Raw genomic sequence first — 19,914 nt, 5'->3', positions numbered from 1 at the left:
GGGTGTGGGTAATTGGATTGATTTGGGGCAGGACCTACCTTGACATTCTGGGTCCTGCAGTAGGGGTCCCGGAGGGTCCGTGGGTCGGGTTCTCCGGCCGGTTGTTCTTGTACACAGCCACTCAAAAGAATGGTGAAATAAATGTTCATTGAAACTCCTGTCTCTATTAGCTGGTTCTTGGGGAAGCAGCGCCATACCCTCCGGGGACCTTTGAACAGCAGAGACCACCCCCCGCCTCCTCGTGGAGGGGGCGGGGTTCTGGGGCGGGGCTGGAGGGGAGGGGTGGGGCTTCCCGATGCACCAAGTCGAAGCTTGCGGTGGGGAATCGGTTCCCTCACTTTCGATTCCGTAGGCAGCCGTTTCTGTGCATCCCTCTGCGAGTAAGGCGCTCTCGGGACTCTCCTCTGTTTTCCCCTTTTGGAGGTAAGGACCTTTTGTACCTCCTGCTCGGCCATCGTACACGCGGGTACTAAACTCGATTAAAGGTGTCTAGTAGAATTTGAAGCCCTCCTTCAATGAAATCCAACCTTTTCCTTCCGCGCTCACCAGCCAGGTCATGGCAGAGCCCGGAGTTGGGTGGGAAACAGCTTGACCCTTCCGGGGAGGCAAAGACCCCCATCTCCCCAAAGGCATGATCCAGAAAACTCATCTTCTTGCCACTGAAAGGAATCGCGGATCCCATACCTGAACCAGGTGAGGCTCCTTTTATTTTAGTCCCAGAAGATCAGTGACTCAACTTGCCCAACTCATCCTGACACCACTCTTGGGTGGTCTCTTTTTTTTTTTTTTTTTTTGGGGGGGGGGGCTCCACATTTAGTCTTGATCTCCTAATAAAGGGCAGACCCTGGCATGACTAAGGGATTCCCCTGGCTATCCTTTCTACCCCACCTCAGAAAGCAATGCGGAAGACACTTCTGCTCCCACCTGGGATATTTTTAGACTGGGTTCTTACACCTGTGACCTGTAGCTTCCTTTCTCATTTAAAGAGCAGCTGCCTTCCTGTTAAGCCAGCAACGCCCAGGAAGACTTCCTCAGACCTTGACCTTTCTGTCCTAGTGCTCTTGGAGGCCTTTTTAGAATAATTGGGGAAGATGAAGGAACTTTCAGATTGCTGCCCTCCCCACCTCAAGCTTTATCCAGCTTCCTTTAAAGTGAATGACAGCTCAGCAACTTTGCGAGAAAAAAAAAAAAAATGCTGTACCATTCTCTTGTGGAAGTTCCTTAAAATGAAATAACTTCTGCTTTTTTTTAAAATTTTTTACAGACTGCATTTTGATTCATTGTACACAAATGGGGTACATCATTTCATTTGTGTGGTTGTGCACGACGTAGATTCATACCATTCGTGTAATTATTCATATACATAGGGTAATGATGTCTGTCTCATTCCACCATTTTTCATACCTCCTCCCTCTCATTTCCCTCTACATAATCTACAGTTTCTCCATTCTTCTCCATTATATATCATCCACTTATCAGGGAAAACATTCAGCCTTTGTTTTTTGGGGGGATTGGCTTATTTCACTTAGCATGATATTCTCCAATTCCATCCATTTATCTGCAAATGCCATAATATTATTTATTATGGCTGAATAATACTCCAGTGTGTATATATATCACAGTTTCTTTATCCATTCATCTGTTGAAGGGCATCTAGGTTGGTTCCATAATCTAGCTATTGTGAATTGAGCTGCCATAAACATTGATGTGGCTGCAGTACTGTAGTATGCTAATTTTAAGTCCTTTGGGTATTAACTGAGGAGTGGGATAACTGGGTCAAAGGGTGGTAACTTATGCTTTTCTTTGGTTTCTTCTTTTTGTAGGCAGATTGATGTCTCTTAATAATGAAAGGAATTGCAAGGCACTGAAATTTCCAATTTGAGAGTCCTGAATAACTGCTCAAGTCTTTCTTAGGTTTCAACTTGCTTAGATTATGGTAGGGCTCCTTACCAATCTTGTTTTATTTTTGTTGTTGTTTGGTTTTGGGTTTTTGTTTTTTTTTTTTTTCCGGTGGGGCAGGGGTACTGGAGATTGAACCTAGGGGCACTTAACACTGAGCCACTCCCCCAACCCTTTTTATGTTTTTTTTGTTGTTGTTTTGTTTTTTTGAGACAGCATCTCACACTAAGTTGCTGATGCTGGCCTCAAACTTGTGATCCTCCTGCATCACACTCTAGAGCTGGAATTACATGCCTGGCTCTTTGCTAATCTTGAGAACTTAAAACCAGAATTATGGGGTTGGGGATGTAGCTCAATGGTAGAGCGCTTGCCTAATGTGTAAGGCCATGGGTTTGATCTCCAGCTCCACCAAAAAACAAACAAAAGACCTATCTGGTGTCAGTGATAAGAACTTTAATACTGAAATTTGTTCTTTTCTCATTAGTGAAAAATCACCCCTTGAACAATGGGTGAGATGTTTTCACAACTGGGCTGTCAGAAAGATGAAATCAAATCAATCCTGCCCCCCAATTCAGCCATTGGTGGCAAGGCTGCCAGCTACTCCAGCATTGGTAGCAGTAAGTCTTTTTGTTCCTGTGTGCCTTGTAAAGGGGCTGCTGGTGCCAACTTTGTGACCTGCCCTACCTGCCAAGGCAGTGGGGAAATCCCCCGAGGTGAGTGGACAAAAGCTCTGAAGATAGCTAGAATCCAGGAAGAGCTCTTGGCTAGCTAGCCTGAGCCAGCCCCCTTGAGTCTCCTTGAAGGGTTGAATCTGCTCCCAGCTTGGTGCTGCCCACTAGCCTTTGGCTCCCTGCAGAGACCTCCCTTCCTATGTTCCTTGTATTCTGCCCCTAGAGGTGGGTTCTAGCCACTCCACTCCCCAAGCATCACTCTGTCTTAGGATTCAGGAAGTGAACAAATGACCTCTCCAAAGAAGGTACACATTTCTGATTCACTCTCAGATAGTCTTTATACCTACTTTATTGGAAATCTCACCTCCTAGTTCAAAACTGAGCTGGCTATTTCAGTAGCACAGCCCAACCTTCCAGTCCTGCTCTAGTGCTGCAGGCTGCAGGCGTCTGACACTGCTGTATAGAGTGGAGGAAGGGTGCTTTTAGAAGGCTGGCCCAGGAAACATTTGTCATGACATATCTTGGCCCTCCCTCTCATCATCTTTCTACAGAGCTGGAGAAGCAGCTGGTGGCCCTCATCCCCTATGGGGACCAGAGGCTGAAGCCCAGACACACGTAAGCATCCTTTCTCCCCTGTCTCCACAGGTCATCACCCCTGAGGGCTGCTTTACCAGTTGGTGTCCCCATTTTGATCCCTTCTAATTTTTTCCCATTAGTTCTTCCCCAGGAAGTCTGAACCTCCCTGAGCTTAAACTAGCTCCTTGTCTCCAAGGATTTTCCTGGTTTAAGAATGTTAAGTGGGGGCTGGGGAGATAGCTCAGTCGGTAGAGTGCTTGCCTTGTAAGCACAAGGCCCTGAGTACGATCCCCAGCACCAAAAAAAAAAAAGGAATGATAAGTATTGGGGCGATTGTAGCTTAGTGATAAGAGCGCTTGCCTAGCATGTGTGAGGTACTTGGTTTGATCCTCAGCACTGTATATAAATAAATAAAATAAAGGTCCATCAGCAATTAAAAATGTATGTTTAAAAAAAGGATAAGTGGCCAGGCACAGTGGTGCATGCCAGTAATCCCAGTGGCTTGAGAGCCCAAGGCAGGAGTATTGAGTTCAAAGCCAGCCTCAGCAACAACAAGGCACTAAGCAACTCAGTGAAACCCTGTCTCTAAATCAAAATAGGGTTGGGGATGTGGCTCAGTGCCCCTGAGTTCAATCCCCAGCACCACCCAAATAAATAAATAAATAAATAATGATAATGTTATCTATATGTTAATTATTGTATACACTGTATCATATTGAAGCATCACATTGTACCCATAAATATGTACAATTATTTGTCAATCAGAAAATTCACAGACTAGGGATATGGCTCAATGGTAGAACACTTGCCTAGCATGTGCAAGGCCCTAGATTTGATCCTCAGCACTGCAAAAATATTTTTAAAAAATAAAAACAAACTAGGCACAGTAGAGCATGCCTATAATTCCAGTGATTTGGGAAGTTGGAACAAGGAGGATTGCAAGTTCAAAGCCAGCCCCCAAAACTTTAGCAAAACCTTGTCTCAAAATGAAAAGATCTGGGGGTATGGATCCATGGTACAGTGCCCTGGGTTCAATCCCTAATATCTAGAAAATAAAAACAGGGGATATGGTTCACTGGTAGAACACTTGTCTAGCATGTGTTGATTTCAATTGCCAATACAGCAAAAAATAATAGTAATAAAACTCTCCCGCCTCCACACTCACTCACACAAAATGAGCATAGCAGATATTGTCTGAGGCCACTTCCTACCTTTCCTGGAGCATCACTGCTTTCAAGAAACATGGTCCTTTGTCCAAAATGGAAAGAACTTCTTGATTCTGCAGATCCTTCTGGGAAGGAGGGGGTGAACCTGGCTGCCATTGGTTTGCAAATTGATTTGGGGAAGTTGTTGTCCTAAGAGCTTCTCTTGCCCTGGCAGTTTTTAGACCTGCTTCTTGTTTTTTTTTTCCCCCAGTAGAGCTAGAAATCCAGCTGCTTGCCTATTCTGGAACAATTCAAAACCTCAGAAGTGGCCCTGGATTTCTTTGGCATGTTTGTGACCCTGTTTGTGATTGGGGTCTATTTGACATGGATCCCTGCAACCTCCTCCCAAGGCTCTCAGCTTCAGCCTGAGCTGCCACCCAGCCTTCCCACCATGACATCAGAATTACAAACTATCAATGCCCCTAAGAAGATACTAACAAAGTACTGTCTTTAATTATATGTTTTGAATTACATCCTGTTCTGAATATTAAGTTTAATTAAATATAAAAATCGGAACTCTCAAAAAATTGTGGACTTAGTTCTTCTAGTGATAATAACTAGCATTCATTGACCTTTTGCTATGTGCTTTTGCTCTGATTAGTATTTTTTCACATATTGTCCCATAGCAAATTTTATGACATAGGTACATTTATCTCCATTTTACAAAGAAACTGTGAATTCTGGAAGGTAAGTGGGCTGCTCAGTGTTATTGGGTCAGTGGGGACAGGAGGGAATGGAAGCCAGGTTGCCTTCGTCCCAGTGCTGTGCTCCTTACTACCCATGCTGAACCACATCTGGAGAGCTAAATATACAGTTGTGGTGGGGGGGAGCCTTGTGTCTGGAGAGGAGTCTGAGAACCCCAGGTTTCCTTGGTGTTTACACTCCTCCATCCTGTGTGCTGCTTTCCCACAGGAAGCTCTCTGTGTTCCTGGCAGTGTTCATCTGCCTGCTGACTTCCTCCTCTATCATCTTTTTCCTGTTTCCCCGGTCCATCGCCGTGCAGCCAGCAGGCCTCAACTCCTCCACCGTGGCCTTTGATGAGACTGATATCCACCTGAACATGACGGTGTGTAAGTGGGTGCCCTGCTCTGCCCACCTTTTCCAGCAGTACTTCCCTGCAGCCTTTGTCTAGTGTTGTAAGTTAGGTGTGGATAGTCAGGGATCTTGTGGCACTCAGAGGAGATAAGTATGGAATAATGTGCTCTCTGATAACCGATTGTGTAGGATTGGAACCCCTCCAGTCAAGGATCAGAATCCAGACCAGATAAGTAAATCATAGTGTGTAAGGAGTTGGGGGTGTCAGCCCTAAGACACCTGATGAACAGGACAGAATGGAAAGGACCCATATAAGATGGAACTGGATCCTGAGCCAGTGTGTGTGTGTGGTTTTTTTGTTTGTTTGTTTGTTTTGTTTTTTGTTGTTGTTCATTCGTTTTGAAATGGGGGTCTCACTATGTTGCCCAGGCTGGTCCAAACAGTCCTACCTCAGCCTCCTGAGTAGGTGGGACTACAGATACGTGCCACACACCCAGCTCAATGTAGCTTCTTTTTTTATTATTTTTCTTATTTTGAGACAAGGTTTGTCTAGGTTGCTCAGTATTTGCTAAGTTGTTGATTCTGGCCTCAAGCTTGCCATCCTCCTGCCTCGGCCTCCTATGTCACTGGGATTATAGGCATGTGCCAACCCACCTGGCTCAGTGAAACTTCTTAAAGGTGACCCCTCAGCCAGGTACAGTGGTGCACATGTGTGATCCCAGTGGCTACGGAGGCTGAAGTAGGAGCATTTAAAGTAAAAAGGCAGCCTTAGCAACTTAGGCCCTGTCTCTAAATAAAATACAAGAAAGGGCTGGGGATGAGGCTTAGTGGTTAAGCACCCCTGGATTCACTCCCCAGTACCAAAAGGAAAAAAAATGACCTCTCCCCATTAAGAGCCCATTGGATATCCAGGCACAGTGGACATGCCTATAATCCTGGCAACTCGGGAGGCTGAGGCAGGAGGATCGCAAGTTCAAGGCCAGCTTCAGCATCTAAGTGGTGCCCTAAGCAACTTAGTGAGGTGCTGTCTCAAATAAAAAGGTCTGGGGATGTGGCTCAATTGTTAAATGCCCCTGGGTTCAATTTCCAATATCAAAAAAGAAAAGAAAAGCCCCCTGAAGGGGATCTCGGTACTGATTCTCTACTCCTGAGGTCCATCATGGTAGGGTGGGACTGGCCCAAAGCCAGAAACTGTTTGGCTTCTCACTTCCAAAGATGATCCACCCTTACCCTCCCTTTTCCTTGTCTTCATTCCCAGAGCATCTTGAATATCTCCAATACCAACTACTACCCCATCACTGTGACCAAGCTGACCATCGAAGTTCTGCACCTGTCCCTTGTGGTAGGACAGGTTTCCAACAGCCTCCTCCTACACATTGGCCCTTTGGCCAGTGAACAGGTGACTTCCCTGTCCCCTGCCAGCTCTGCCCCAGATGTTTGGATGTGTGTGGTGTTGGGAAGGGGACAGCCTAAGGTGAGGCTAACCTGGTGCCATTTGGTTAACAGGTGTTTTATGCAGTAGCCAGCAAGATATGGGATGAAAACACATAGTGAGTACCTCTTAACCTCTTTTCCCATGGTCTCTTGTGTGGCTTGGAAACCCACTGGGTTTTCTGATTGTTCAGCAGTGTCTGGCCTATCCCCTTGTGGCTAGAACTTAAATGTACAAGGACTCAAGGTCATAGCTTCTGCCTGTTCTACCCAGATTAGAATGAAAAACAGGTTGGAATTTGGTTAATCTTTCCAATATGTGACCTTGCCTCTTTGGTCTGAATCACTGAAGAAAAGGAGTGTTTTGTTTTCTGCTGAGGGCAGGCCAGAATGTACCTGGGCTAGGAACTAGGCATGGAGTGATACTGCAATCCAGGGCCATGTGGCCCCTCATGGGAGATTAGGTAGCTGGGACTTGCAGGTCTCCAAGCTTCCTGAGAGGCCATTCAGTATGAAAAGTGACCCCATGTTCTCTTTCTCAGCAAAATCTGTACCTGGCTGAAAATCAAAGTCCACCATGTACTTTTGCACATCCAGTAAGTAGAGCTTGGAGCTCTGGTGTCTCCATTCCCACTTTTTTTTTTTTTTTTTTTTTTGGGTGGCGGGGGAGGGTACCAGGTAACCAGGTATTGTACTCTGAGGCACTCAACCACTGAGCCACATCCCCAGCCCTAATTTGTATTTTATTTAGAGACAGGATCTCAATGAGTTGCTTAGTGCCACGCTTTTGCTGAGACTGGCTTTGAACTCGAGATCTTCCTGCCTCAGCCTCCCAAGCCACTGGGATTATAGGCGTGTGCCACTGAGCTACACTGTCCCGTCCCACTTCTGACTTCACTCTCACCCCAGCTTTATCTCCTGGGGGCGGGAAAGACTCATTGCAGCTGTTCCTGTGAATATCTACCTCTGGGGAATAGCAAGTCCAGGCCTTTCTCTGGTTCTCTCCTTGCTTATAAGTTATTGGTGTGAGGGCCGGGGTTTTTGGAAGTTCCTAGAACTCAGGTGGGACAACTGTCCTTGGTGCCTTGGCACAGCAGGGAACAAAAAGAAGGAGGAGGGAGGCCTGAGAGAACCAAACCTCCCCAGATAGCAGAACAGGGTCAGACCTGTCCTTTTCCTCCCAGACATGACAACAAGGCCTGCTTCCTCTCCAGGGGCACCCTGACCTGGTCCCACCTGAGCCATTCAGAGCAGCTGGTCTTTGAGAGCTATGAATATGTGGACTGCCGGGGAAACATGTCAGTGCCACACCTGCTGATCCCTCACCCACCCTGACCTGCCTGTTGTCCCTGAACTCCAGGCACCTGCAAGCCTGGACCACAACTCCATGGTGCCCCAAGAAGGACTGCAGTGACTTCCAAAGGAAGAGCCCTCTTTTCATCCCTCCCCCGCTCCTTCAGCACAGGGAGCTTTCTGTAATGTTAATTTCATACACACATCCCCCTCTGATTGCTAAGGTTCTTTCAGGGACTAGCTCAGCTCCTGCCCTTGGGGGAGTTTGACTTCTCTGGGGAATTCCTTGGAGTCCACTGACTGGCACCTGCCCTTTCTGTGCTGAGCATGTTGGCTGCGCAGCTCCACTGGGACTTCTCCCCCTGTCTGAATGTGGGAAAAGCTGTAGTTTTATCTGGCTTTTAAAACATTGACCCTTTTTAGGTTCTTCACCCAGTGATAAGAAAGTGACTTGGGGACATCCAATGCTATCTACAAGGCCTTTAGATGTTCCCCTGTGCCTCTCTGCTTTAGTCATGTGACAAAGTGATGGCGATGGCCGCTTCTCTCTGGTAACTTGTCCCCTGCCCATCTAACAGTAAGATTAGCCAGGGACCTTTGACCCTCTCTGTCCTTCCTGGTTAGTGAACTTGTCCCTAGTTCCTAGGAAGAAAAAGCTGTTCCGCATCTAAAGCTTTTCCTGTAAATAAAACAGTTTTATTTCATGGCAGAAGCTAAAGTAATAGGGGAGGGGAGGGAGGCACCTGGCAACCCCTGAGTCTACACAAGAAAGATAGTTAAAGCCAGAATCATTTCTAAAGGTGTTTATTAAGGAGTTTTTCTAAGCCCACAAGCCTGAGTCTATGAGTGGACACAGGCGGTTCAAACTGGGCCCAGCTTCTGTCTTGTGAAAGACTGCAGGAGGTGATGCTGTCAGTGTCCAAAGCTCCTGGGCTCTGTTCCACTCCCTCCTGTGCCCCAGACAGCCTCTGCTCTCTAGGCTTTGACACAAGGAGCCCTTCTACTGGGACCAGGCTAGACCCTCCCTTTCCTGTCACTCAGCTGGAGCCAAGCCCCAGGTAATTCCCAGGTTCCCACAGGGCTTCATTCAGGTAGAGGTGATTTTTGTAGTTGAACAAAGCAGGAAAGTATTCTCTAAATATGGCTAGGCCTTTCAGGTGGAGTGACAAACCTAGGCAGTGGAGAAAGCTGAATTTGAAGGTAGGTGGATGGAGGGGAGACTGTGGTAACAACTAGCAAACTAGCTGGGGCTATGAGGGGAGGAAGGACTCTCCCGACACTAAGCTCACACCTGAGGACCTGGGGTCAAGCTCGTGCCAACAAGAGCACAGAAGTCCAGGAGGCCAGCCTGAAGCTGCTATGTGTAGGTAGTCAAATGTAAAAGATTTATATTGTATTCAATAAATTATATTCAAGTGTGTGTGTGTGTCCTTAAAGTCTCCTGGGAGTGAGGGAGCTGTGGACACATATCACAAACTATGTCTTAATGTTCCAGTGAGCATCAAGGCTGCTAAGAACATGTCCTACTTTTCTGGCTTGAGAGAGATTACTCACAGCAGTTCATTCTCTCCCTTTTCCTCTCATTTTGTATCTCTAAGCTCTCTCCCAAGTTTAGTTTCCTATTCTGTGCCTTTCCTTTCATCCCAACGCCCAGCTGCTCCCCTCAGGAAACATTCCTGGGTTACACTGAGACAGGGCTCCTTCAGTCTAACCCAGAGGTGATGCTGAATGGGCTACAGTGAAATGACCCCTCTGAGCTGCATGTAGTGGTGCAGGCCTGTAATCCCAGCAACTTGGGAGGCTGAGGCAGGAGGATCATAAATTCAAAGGCTAGCCTCAGCAATTTAGCAAGACTGTCTCAAAACTTTAAAAGAAGGGGTGGGAATGTAGCACAATGGTAAAGTGTTCCTGGGTTCAATTCCCAGCGTGTGTGTGCGCGCATGACACACACACACACACAAAAAAAATATGGTTTTTCAGATCCGGAATGTGATTGAAGTGACTGAGACAGCTTTTCTCAAAATGGAAGTTGCTGAAACGCAGGTGGGACAGCTGTCCCTGGTGCCTTGGCACAGCAGGAAACAAAAGGAAGGGGGAGGAAGGCCTGAGAGAACCAAACCTCCCCAGATAGCAGAATAGGGTCAGACCTGTCCTTTTCCTCCCAGACATGACAACAAGGCCTGCTTCCTCTCCAGGGGCACCCTGACCTGGTCCCACCTGAGCCATTCAGAGCAGCTGGTCTTTGAGAGCTATGAATATGTGGACTGCCGGGGAAACATGTCAGTGCCACACCTGCTGATCCCTCACCCACCCTGACCTGCCTGTTGTCCCTGAACTCCAGGCACCTGCAAGCCTGGACCACAACTCCATGGTGCCCCAAGAAGGACTGCAGTGACTTCCAAAGGAAGAGCCCTCTTTTCATCCCTCCCCCGCTCCTTCAGCACAGGGAGCTTTCTGTAATGTTAATTTCATACACACATCCCCCTCTGATTGCTAAGGTTCTTTCAGGGACCAGCATCGGATCCTGACCTTGGTGGGTCTTGAGGGAAGTCTGACGTCTCTGGGGGAAGACTTGCATCTTCCTGACACCTGGGGTCCCCAGCCCTGCCCTCTCTCCTACTTTGGCTGATAAGGGAGGGATGCCTGGGGTTTTTGGAGCCTCCTGGTTTTCTTGCTACCTGTAAAGACTGAGACCCAGAAAGGGAGAGGCCTTAGAATTTCAATAGGAAATCCCTCCCCCTTCCCAGGGCTAGGTGTCCCCTGTCTCTCTTTCTTCCGAGTTCTTCGCTCCACCATTGATCATTTAACAGCTGAATGCCCGCTGTGGGCCAGACACTGCACAAGGCTTGGATGTCCCTGCCTGCCACCTCTGTCTGCTGCTGCTCCAGGCCTGCTCTGGCATTACATAGCCCTGACTTCCTTTTGATTCTGTCTTTAGGCATGGGCTTGCGGGAAGGAGTGGTGGCTCCAGAGATGAGCTTAAACTGGAGGCCCCAACAGACAACACTGGGGAATAAGGGTCAGTAGGAGGTGGAGACTTGGGCCCAAGACCAAGTTCTCCCTTTGACTTTGTCTCAAGAAGCAAGAAACTGCCTTTCTCTCTCTTCCATCCTCTACATCCCAGTCTCAGAAAACTGACCAGTCTCTTGATTCTTTTCAGAAAGATCACACTTTACTCCTAGCTAGTCTCCTCTTCCAGAGTGGATGGCTTTTGAAGTGGAATGGGTAATAAGGTACGATTGCTTTTTTGGTTTATGGCGATGAACAGTGGAATCTTGAAGTCTGTGCCTGGATCACCACTGCTGGATATAATTAATTGACTGAGAAAAGGGAGAGACAGGAAGCAAACAAGTTAGCAGTTCCTGGGTATGCTGCCATCAGGACACTGTGTGAAGCACTTTGAGGTTAGAGGAATCAAAAGTGAAATGCAGCACTGGGGAGATAGCTCAGTTGGTAGAGTGCTTGTCTCACAAGCACAGGGCCCTGGGTTCAATCCCCAGCACTGAAAAAAAAAAAAAAAAAAAAAATGCAGCAGCCTCGTTCACATCCTAAACTTCTCAGGTTGTCTCATCCTTTGTACCTGTATCAGAGACCTTTCTAAAGTTTGCGCCTTTTTATGTTCATTTAGAGTTACTATTCTAGCTGGGCACAGGGGCACACAACTCTAATCCCAGTGACTCAGGAAGCTGAGGCAGGAGGATCATGAGTTCAAAGCCAGCCTTAGTGAGGCCCTAAGCAACTCAGTAAGACCCTGTCTCTATATAAAACACAAAAAAGACTGGGGATGTGGCTCAGTGGTTGAGTGCCCCTGGGTTCTATCCCTGGTACCAAAAAAAAAGGTTACCATTCAAATAGTGAGAATGAATGGCTATGTCACTAATTTAAAGAAAAAAATATTACTGTCCTGGGTTTGATGACCTATATTGAGCCAGACTCAGGTGAGTGCTTTTGATGCTATCTCCTTTAATTGCCACATTCAGTCCTCATGACAACTCTCTAGAGGTGGTATTGGTCTCATCTTATGTATGAGGCTCAGAGCTCAAATCATGCTGTGAGGGAGTGGTGATCCTGAGACTCAGCCTCTGACTTGGCCTCTATCCCAACCAGCTTTAAAACAGCCCCTGGTCGGGTGTGGTGACACACACCTATAATCCCAGCAGTTTAGGAGTCTGAGACAGAAGGATTGTAAATTTAAGGCCAACCTTAGCAACTCAGCAAGGCCCTAAGCAATTTAGTGAGACCCTGTCTCTAAATAAAATATAAAAAGGGCTGCAGATGTGGCTCAGTGGTCAAGCACCCCTGTATTCAATCCTCAGTACCAAACAAACAAACAAAAGCAGTCTCTTGCCTGGTGTGATGGCTCACTGCTATAATCCCAGTATCTTGGGAGGATAGCAAATTCAAGGCCAGCCTCAGCTTCTTTGGTACCTGTCTTTCCAAACAGATTGTTCAACTCCTCCTTTTATGCTTAGGGCTAGTAACAGGTCTTACCCAGACTTTTTTTGTTTTAATATTTGTTTTAGTTATATAGATGGACACTATTTTATTTTTATGTGGTGCTGAGGATCGAACCCAGTGCCTCATATGTGCTAGGCAAGTGCTCAACCACTGAGCCACAATCCCAGCCCTACCCAGACATTTTTATGGGGCAAGGAATGGAGAAATTGGCCATTCAGAGTAACTTTAGATAATTCTAGTTCCCTTCCCCACCTCCTGCTAAGGAGTCCTCTGTGGACTGCACACACACAAGGGCACCTTCAAACACTCAGCCAGAACCTCTCTGCCCCTTGCACTCTGTCCCACCTTGAAACGTGAATATCCAGGGTGTTTGTTAAGGCTAGAAAGGCAGGAGTTCATGAGACCTGGTGGTAAAACAAGCACAAGTTACTCGTCTGAATGTTTCTATTTTCTTTTTCTGGTAGTATCACTAAACTACACATCCACACACCCAGTCCTTTGTTTTTTGTTTTTGTTTTTTTACTTTGAGACAGGGTCTCACTAAAGTTGCTGAGGCTGGCCTTTCTCAGCCTCCCCAGAAGCTGGGATTACAGGGATGCTCCACTGTGCCCAGATCACCCAGCAGTTTCCCAGGATAGAACACATCAGGACCGGATTTCTTATCATATCTAGGTGCCCAGGTACAAGGCTGGGGAGCAGGGAGAGACCCCTCCCTGGGGCAAAACACATTCTGAACCCACCCTGAAGATTCCCATCTAGGAAGCCATGCTGTGGTTACCTATGACAGATCTCACAGGGCTCCATGCATCTTCTGAGAAGCCTACAACTCACATCCCACCCCTCTGACCATCCCCATCTCTTCTGTCATCTTCACCCTGGAAGAGAGGCTGACACCTTCTCCACCACCCTCTGCAGATGCTGACAGGCTTCTTTGTAGCCCTAGGTTGATAGGAACACCCAAAGGCAGTGGCCACTGAGGTAGTAAAGGCTGAGGGTGCTCAGGAGGGTCAGACAAGGTGTGGTGGCAGAAAGGGATTCTGGACTATGGGGCCGGGGCAGGATGCAGGGGTTCTCTCCTCACCACCTCTCGTCCCGTGAGCTCACTTACCAGGACCTGAGAGGTTTTTCGGTCCATCCTGGAATCTGTTATTTATATAGAATTGCCCTCCAGCTTGTTGAACCCCCAGTGAGTCAAGCTGGGGTCCTTGCCTTTGCGAATCCTGGAGGCTGGACAGAAAATTGCACTGAGTAAGAGGGTCCTGATCGCTTCGTTGCACTGGTTGTGGCTGTGGTGGCGGCTGCTGTGGCAGAGGCTGTGCTTGTGGTGGCGGCTGCTGTACTGGTGGCAGAGGCTGTGCTTGTGGTGGCGGCTGCTGTACTGGTGGCAGAGGCTGCATTGGTGTTTTTGGCTGCGTTGGTGGCTTCGTCTGAACTGATGGCTGGTGTGGCTGTGCGGGTGGGGCCACAGGCTCCTTCGACTCCTGATATGTTTGGAATTTTTTCTCAGATTGGTATTCCTCCGCTTGGTGTTTCTTCAGTTGCTGACAAGAAGCCCCAGCCAGGTGGTATCCTCCCCCCTCCCCCCCTGTCACCCAGCTGCTTTAGGGATTTCAGACAGTGGGGCAAGCAAACAGAGGCCAGGGTGGTCAGAAGCATCTCTGTTCCCTGCAGTTGGAGGCTGAATCTGGGGTGTAGGCTGTCACCCGCCACAAAACCCAAGAATTATTTCCGGGGACTGTGCTGCCGCAGCACAGCCACTGCCCAGGAGGTAGCACTGTCTGAGCATCTGCGTCCTGGCTTCTAGCCAGGCACTGAAAGCAGTTTTCACTGAGAGGACAAAGAATAAATCCTTACATAGATTTTTTTTTTGGGGGGTGGGGGGGTGGGGGCGGGGAGTACCCAGGGGTGCTTAACCCTGGGTACTGAGCGACATCCCCAGCCCTTTTTTGTATTTTATTTAGAGACAGGGTCTCGCTGAGTTGCTTAGGGCCTCGCTAAATTGCTGAGGTTGGCTTGGAACTCGCGATCCTCCTGCCTCAACCTGCTGAGCCGCTGGGATTACAGGTGTGTGCCACCGTGCCCGGCCAAGTCCTTACTTTGAAACACCACTGTCCAATAAACACAATGTATGCCACGTGTGTAATTTTACACTTTCTAATAGCCACACATGCTAACAGGAGACACAGATGAAAAAATTTCATACATATGTATGTGCATAATATATATATGTATAACACACACACACACACACACACACCCCGCACCCCTCCCCCTGTGCTGGGGATTAAACCCAGTGCACTCTACCACTGAGCTACATCTACATCCCTTTTTCTTTCTTTCTTCAAATTTTGAGACTGTTTCCAGAATTACTCAGGATGTTCCTGACCTTGCAATCCACCTATCTCAGCCTCAGAAACTGGAATTAGCAGGATAACACCAGGTCCTGATAATTTTAATATATTTTATATAACCAAATACATCCCAAACTGTGATCAATATGAAATTAATATTTCGGCCACATGCACTGGCACATGATTGTCATCCCACTGGCTTGGGAGACTGAGACAGGAGGATCCGGAGTTCAAAGCCAGCAACTTAGTGAGGCCCTAAGCAACCTAGCAAGACCCTGTTTCTAAATAAAATACAAAAAGGGCTAGGGATGTGGCTCAGTAATTAAGCACCCCAGCATTCAATTCCGGTACCAAAAAAAATAATATTATTTTATATTCTCTGTTTTCATACTGTCTTCAAATCCAGTGTACATTTTACACTTTTTTTTTTTTTCCAGTGCTAGGGATTGAACACAGGGCCTGATGCTTTCAAGGCAAGTACCCTACCAACTCAGATATATCCCCAGCCCCAAAATATGACCATTTTATACTTTTTAAAAATTTTTTGTAGCTGTAGATGGACAAAATGCCTTTATTTCATTTGTTTATTTTTATGTGGTGCTAAGGATCAAACTCAGTGCCTCACACATGCCAGGCAAGTGCTCTGCCACTGAGCTACAGCCCCAGCCCGCATTTTACACTTAATAGCACATCTTCATTTGAACATTAAATTGTCACCAAATATAGTTGATATATACTTCTTTTTTTTAATTTTCCTTCTGATCTTTATTTAGATTTCATAAAATTTACAGTTGAAAAAGTAGATTTAGGGGCTGGGGTTGTGACTCAGTGGTAGGGTGCTCACCTAGCACGTGTGAGGCACTGGGTTTGATCCTCAGCACATAAAAATAAATAAATAAAGGTATTGTCTCTACAACTAAAAAAATTATTAAAAAGTAGATTTAGCAAGCACAAGGCCCTGGGTTCGATCCCCAGCACCCCCCCTCCAAAAAAAAAGTAGATTTAGACACCCAAGTTACACCAAACACTTCTCAAATTTTCCTAATATGTAAGTTGAATATTTGTTCTAATTTTATATTTAAATTAATTAAATTTATATAAAATATTAAACTCACTTCTTCATTCTCACTAGCCACATCGCAGTAGCTCAACAGCACACAGGCTGGTTAGCTACTATACTGGACAGCCCAGCTTTAAAACCTTCCAGGTCATGCCGAGTGCAGTGCCACATGCCTGTGGTTCCAGTGACTTGGGAGGCTGAGGCAGGAGGACTGGACATTCAAAGCTAGCCTCAGCAAAGTTTGTGAGACCCTAAGTAAGTTAGCAAGACCTTGCTTTGAAAATTAAAAAAAAGGGCTGAGAATGTGGCTCAGTGGTAAAGAACCTCTCAGTTCAATTCCCAGTATCAAAACAAACACCCTCTCAGGTTTAGTACCCTGTCCCCACCAGCCTACAACAGCAAAACTGAGCCAGGTGATAGTTCACTACTACCACCATAGTTTCTCTGAGAGAACTCTAAATGACCTCGCTTCCCTCCTACCCCAGCAAGCAACATTCACCAGACAGCAGCCTTCTTCCTAGGGGATTGTCTTCCTGCTCCATGGAGAACCCTGATGGACCTGGTCCTTCCCATGCACCTGTTCCTGCTGCTGCTGCTGCTGCTGCTGCTGAGCCATCAGCCACCTCCTCCGGTCCAAAGCCATCTGCCGGCGCCGGGCTTCCCAGTGGTAGGCACTAGCCATGATGGTGGGATGGTGGAAGCCCCAACAGGGGGTGGGGGCAGACAGAGCCCAGGACACTGCCCCCACCCCCTCTGTCACCTCCCACCCCAAATGCACTGCCTGTGACCACAATCACCTCACAATGTGGCCACTGCCAGGGCAACTGGGCAGGCTGCCCTCTGCCTTGTTGGGGTTGGGGGTTGTCCTTCTCAAGGCTCCTAGAAAACACCTTAAAGTCTGCTAGATACTTTTCTCTCCAGTGTCCTGAACAGAGAGAAGACACTTTCCCATCTTAGCTTGGAGTCTCAGTGGGCCCCAGCAACTTTTCTTTCTGGCTTCTTTCCCCCACTTCTCCTAGGATGTTTCCAGCAGCAGCAGCTGGCCCTCTGCTGACCCTCCTTCCCTCCAAAGTCTGAAATTACTTTTCCTCAGTTCTCTGTCTCCTCTCCCTCACTATCCCCCTCCCATGTCTGTGCTGCGTCAAGATAAAAGAAAATACAAAATCCAACTAACCTTCTTGGAAGGCTTGGAAGCAATCTTTGTATCAGATCAGTTCCAGAAGAAGCTGTTATTCCTAGTTGGGTAATGGAATTAGTTTGGGCTTTGGTATTAAACAGATTCAAATTCGATCCTGGCTGTATCATCTACTGGCTGAGGGGACTTAGGTAGGCCAGTCTTGGAGCCTTCCCTGTGAAGGTTATTTGTTGACCTCAGGAAATGCCTGGAAAGTATGAGTATGAGCCCACTATGAGGAGCTGGAAGGGACTTCAGAGCTCTGTTTTGGGTCCAGAGAGATACTGAATCTTTTTGAATCTTTTTCTCCTTTGGTAAACAGTTGCTAGTTCCTTCTCCCAGCACCAAGATGTGTTGTCTACAACAATAGGTTTATGAGAGTTGCCAGATGCAATAAAGGAAATTGAAGCTAGTGACTGGTCATTTATCTTCACAGCATGTTTATCTTCATGTAAACTAACTAAAAATATTGCAATGGAGAGCCAGGCAAGTGGAGTATGCCTGCAATTCCAGTTCCTCAAGAAACTGAGGTCACAAGTTTGAGACAAGACTGGGCAATTCAGTGAGACCTTATTTCAAAATAAAATAAAAAGGGTTGGGGAAGTAGCTTAGTGCTAGAGTGCTTGCCTAGCATGAGTGATGCCCTGGGTTTAATCCCTAGTATGGCAAAAAGGAAGAGAGAGAGAGAGAGAGAGAGAGAGAGAGAGAGAGAGAGAGAGAGAGAGAGAGAGAGAGAGAGAGAGAGAGAGAGAGAACATCTGTCGAGCAAAGGACTCAATAAATGGAGACTTTTATTATTATAGAATTTCACAATGTGTAAACATGTCATGGATTGTGAGAGGCATTATTGTTTTATATACCCCTAAGACACAAAGAAGAAAAATAGATTCCCACAGATGGCAGCACTGCTTTCTGGGGCATTAAAAAAGATGCATTGTTTTCTGACATATAAAAATGTGAAGAAAAAAAAAATAAAAGTGCATCTTTGAAGGGATAAAAATCAGACACCATCATGGAGTATAGCCACCTGATCTCTAGTGGCTCTGAACAGGAAGTCTGTGCTTTGAGCCTCATCTGTCTGTCACCTGGTGTCCTTGACTTTCCCTCTCCAGACCCTGGTTTTCTCATAGGACAGATAAGCACAACATGGATAAATTCCCTTCTAGCGTCCACTGCCCTTGCTGCTCTCTGCTGCCCCTACTGCTGAGAAAAGGGAATCTGGTCTTGATGACACAGCGCCCCAAGGAGTGGTGAAGCTCAAGTAGAAGCACAGGATGAGACCCCCAACCACCTTGGGCCTTAAGCATTGGACCAGGTTCCCCACGTTTGGCCCTCAGCACCCACGTTTCCACCTTCTTGAATCAGCACCCCACACAGCTGAGGTGGACTGGGTTCCATCCCCAGTACCTTGAGGGAAAAAAAAGTGCCTGCCATCATTGAGTGCCCACCGTGTGCCAGCAATCACTTCCAGCAAGTGTGCCAAAATAAAAAATACTGGGTACTTGACTCAGTAGTAAAATTCCCCTTGGGTCAATCCCCAGTCCCCAAAATTAAATAATTTCTTCTGAATTTTTGAAGTGTTCAGTACATTATTGTTATCCATAGTCGTCCTGCTCTGCAACAGCACATTTTTCGTACTTTTTTTTTTTAAGGACTCTCATTTTCATTTTACATGAGGCTCCAAAAATTATATAGGCGTTCATGGAGTTAGACAATAAATACTGTTGCATGACCGGAGTAATTATTTAGATAGCATATAGTTGCAGTCCTGTGTGAAAACACACACAAAAATAATACCAAGTGGGTATTATTCAAACTGGAAAAAAAAAACAAAACAAAACAATTATGGGCTGGTGTACCTTATGGCAGAGCACTTGCCTAGCATGTGTGAGGCACTACGTTCGATCCTAAAACCAAACACAAATACTCAAAAAATAAGTACCACATTAATTAAAAATATACTTTATACTCAGAAAAAGTATGTATATTTTTCATACGTAAACAGCTCTTAGCTGGGCGTGGTAGAACACATCACTAATCCCATAGACTCAGGAGGCTGAAGCAGGAGGATCTCAAGTTCAGGGCCAGACTCAGCAATTGAGCGAGGCCCTAAGCAACTGAGAACCTGCCTCAAAATAAAAAGTAAAAAAAGCTGGGGCTGTAGCTCAGTGGTCGGTTAGAACTAGGGGAAGAGGAAACGATGTCGGGCAGAGGCAGCTGTGGGGGACCAAGCCCAGGGCAGGGTTCATCTGTAGAAGCGCCAATGGACGCGGGCGCCGGAGCGGTGGGGAATCCGTCCCTCTGCCGTGCGGGGCTCGCCCTCACCGGACCCGCTAGCTGCCTTCTCCCGGCGGTCAGCCGCCAGCCTTGCGCCGTGCACACAGGACCCCTCCGGGCCGCCCTGACACGGAACAAGCCTCCCCGAGACGGGTCAGGTCCGAAGCTTGTCTTCCCCTCCGCCCGCAACGAACCGACGAAAAGCCATACGGTCTGGGCGTCTTTGGCCAGTGTCCGCAGCCGCACCCTGGGGAAAATCTGGGACGCTCAAGGTCGACAGCCCCCCTGGCAAACCCCTCTCGGGGCCCAGCCGCAGTCCCTTGGGCTTCCGGTTCGTCAGTGGGTTGGCACGGAGGAGGGCTCGCCGGCGGTAGCCACGCCTCCCCAGGGAAAGGCGGAGCATGCAAAATAGGGGAGTGCGCCTTAGCTACCTAACGCCGGAGCCTCCACGGAGAGTTCAAATTCCTCATTCCGAGTGGGGCGA

General features: G+C 47.3%; 1 protein-coding gene across 12 annotated transcripts; it reads left to right on the top strand.

The window, feature by feature from the left end:
* The first annotated feature begins 287 nt into the window (after nt 1-287).
* TMEM106A (transmembrane protein 106A) lies at nt 288-19,121 on the top strand. 12 transcript variants are annotated; one of them, XM_079134705.1, is made up of 10 exons: nt 306-423; nt 550-693; nt 2,384-2,612; nt 3,122-3,185; nt 5,264-5,417; nt 6,645-6,785; nt 6,893-6,936; nt 7,360-7,413; nt 16,489-16,646; nt 18,320-19,109. In XM_079134705.1, exons 3-10 carry the CDS (start codon nt 2,405-2,407, stop codon nt 18,358-18,360), a joined length of 864 nt encoding a protein of 287 aa, XP_078990831.1. In that variant the 5' UTR covers nt 306-423; nt 550-693; nt 2,384-2,404; the 3' UTR covers nt 18,361-19,109. The 12 variants fall into 12 exon arrangements, 10 of the variants coding, with proteins under 10 accessions (XP_078990830.1, XP_078990831.1, XP_078990834.1 ...); XR_013762947.1 differs by lacking the exon at nt 306-423 and adding an exon at nt 14,076-14,130 and having other exon boundaries at nt 430-693; nt 16,501-16,646; nt 16,901-19,121; XM_079134704.1 differs by lacking the exon at nt 550-693 and having other exon boundaries at nt 288-423.
* The last annotated feature ends 793 nt before the right edge of the window (nt 19,122-19,914 follow it).

The sequence above is a fragment of the Sciurus vulgaris genome (assembly GCF_902686455.1).
Source record: "Sciurus vulgaris genome assembly, chromosome: 3".
Taxonomy (NCBI): domain Eukaryota; kingdom Metazoa; phylum Chordata; class Mammalia; order Rodentia; family Sciuridae; genus Sciurus; species Sciurus vulgaris.
Note: the sequence above shows the minus strand (reverse complement) of the source record. Positions and strands in the feature narration are given on the sequence as shown.

Coding starts and splice junctions, on each gene's coding strand:
- TMEM106A (XM_079134704.1), top strand. CDS start 2,405: ATGGGTGAGATGTTTTCACAACTGGGCTGTCAGAAAGATGAAATCAAA. Junction 2,613..3,121: donor CAGTGGGGAAATCCCCCGAG/GTGAGTGGACAA, acceptor ATCTTTCTACAG/AGCTGGAGAAGCAGCTGGTG. Junction 5,418..6,644: donor ATATCCACCTGAACATGACG/GTGTGTAAGTGG, acceptor CTTCATTCCCAG/AGCATCTTGAATATCTCCAA.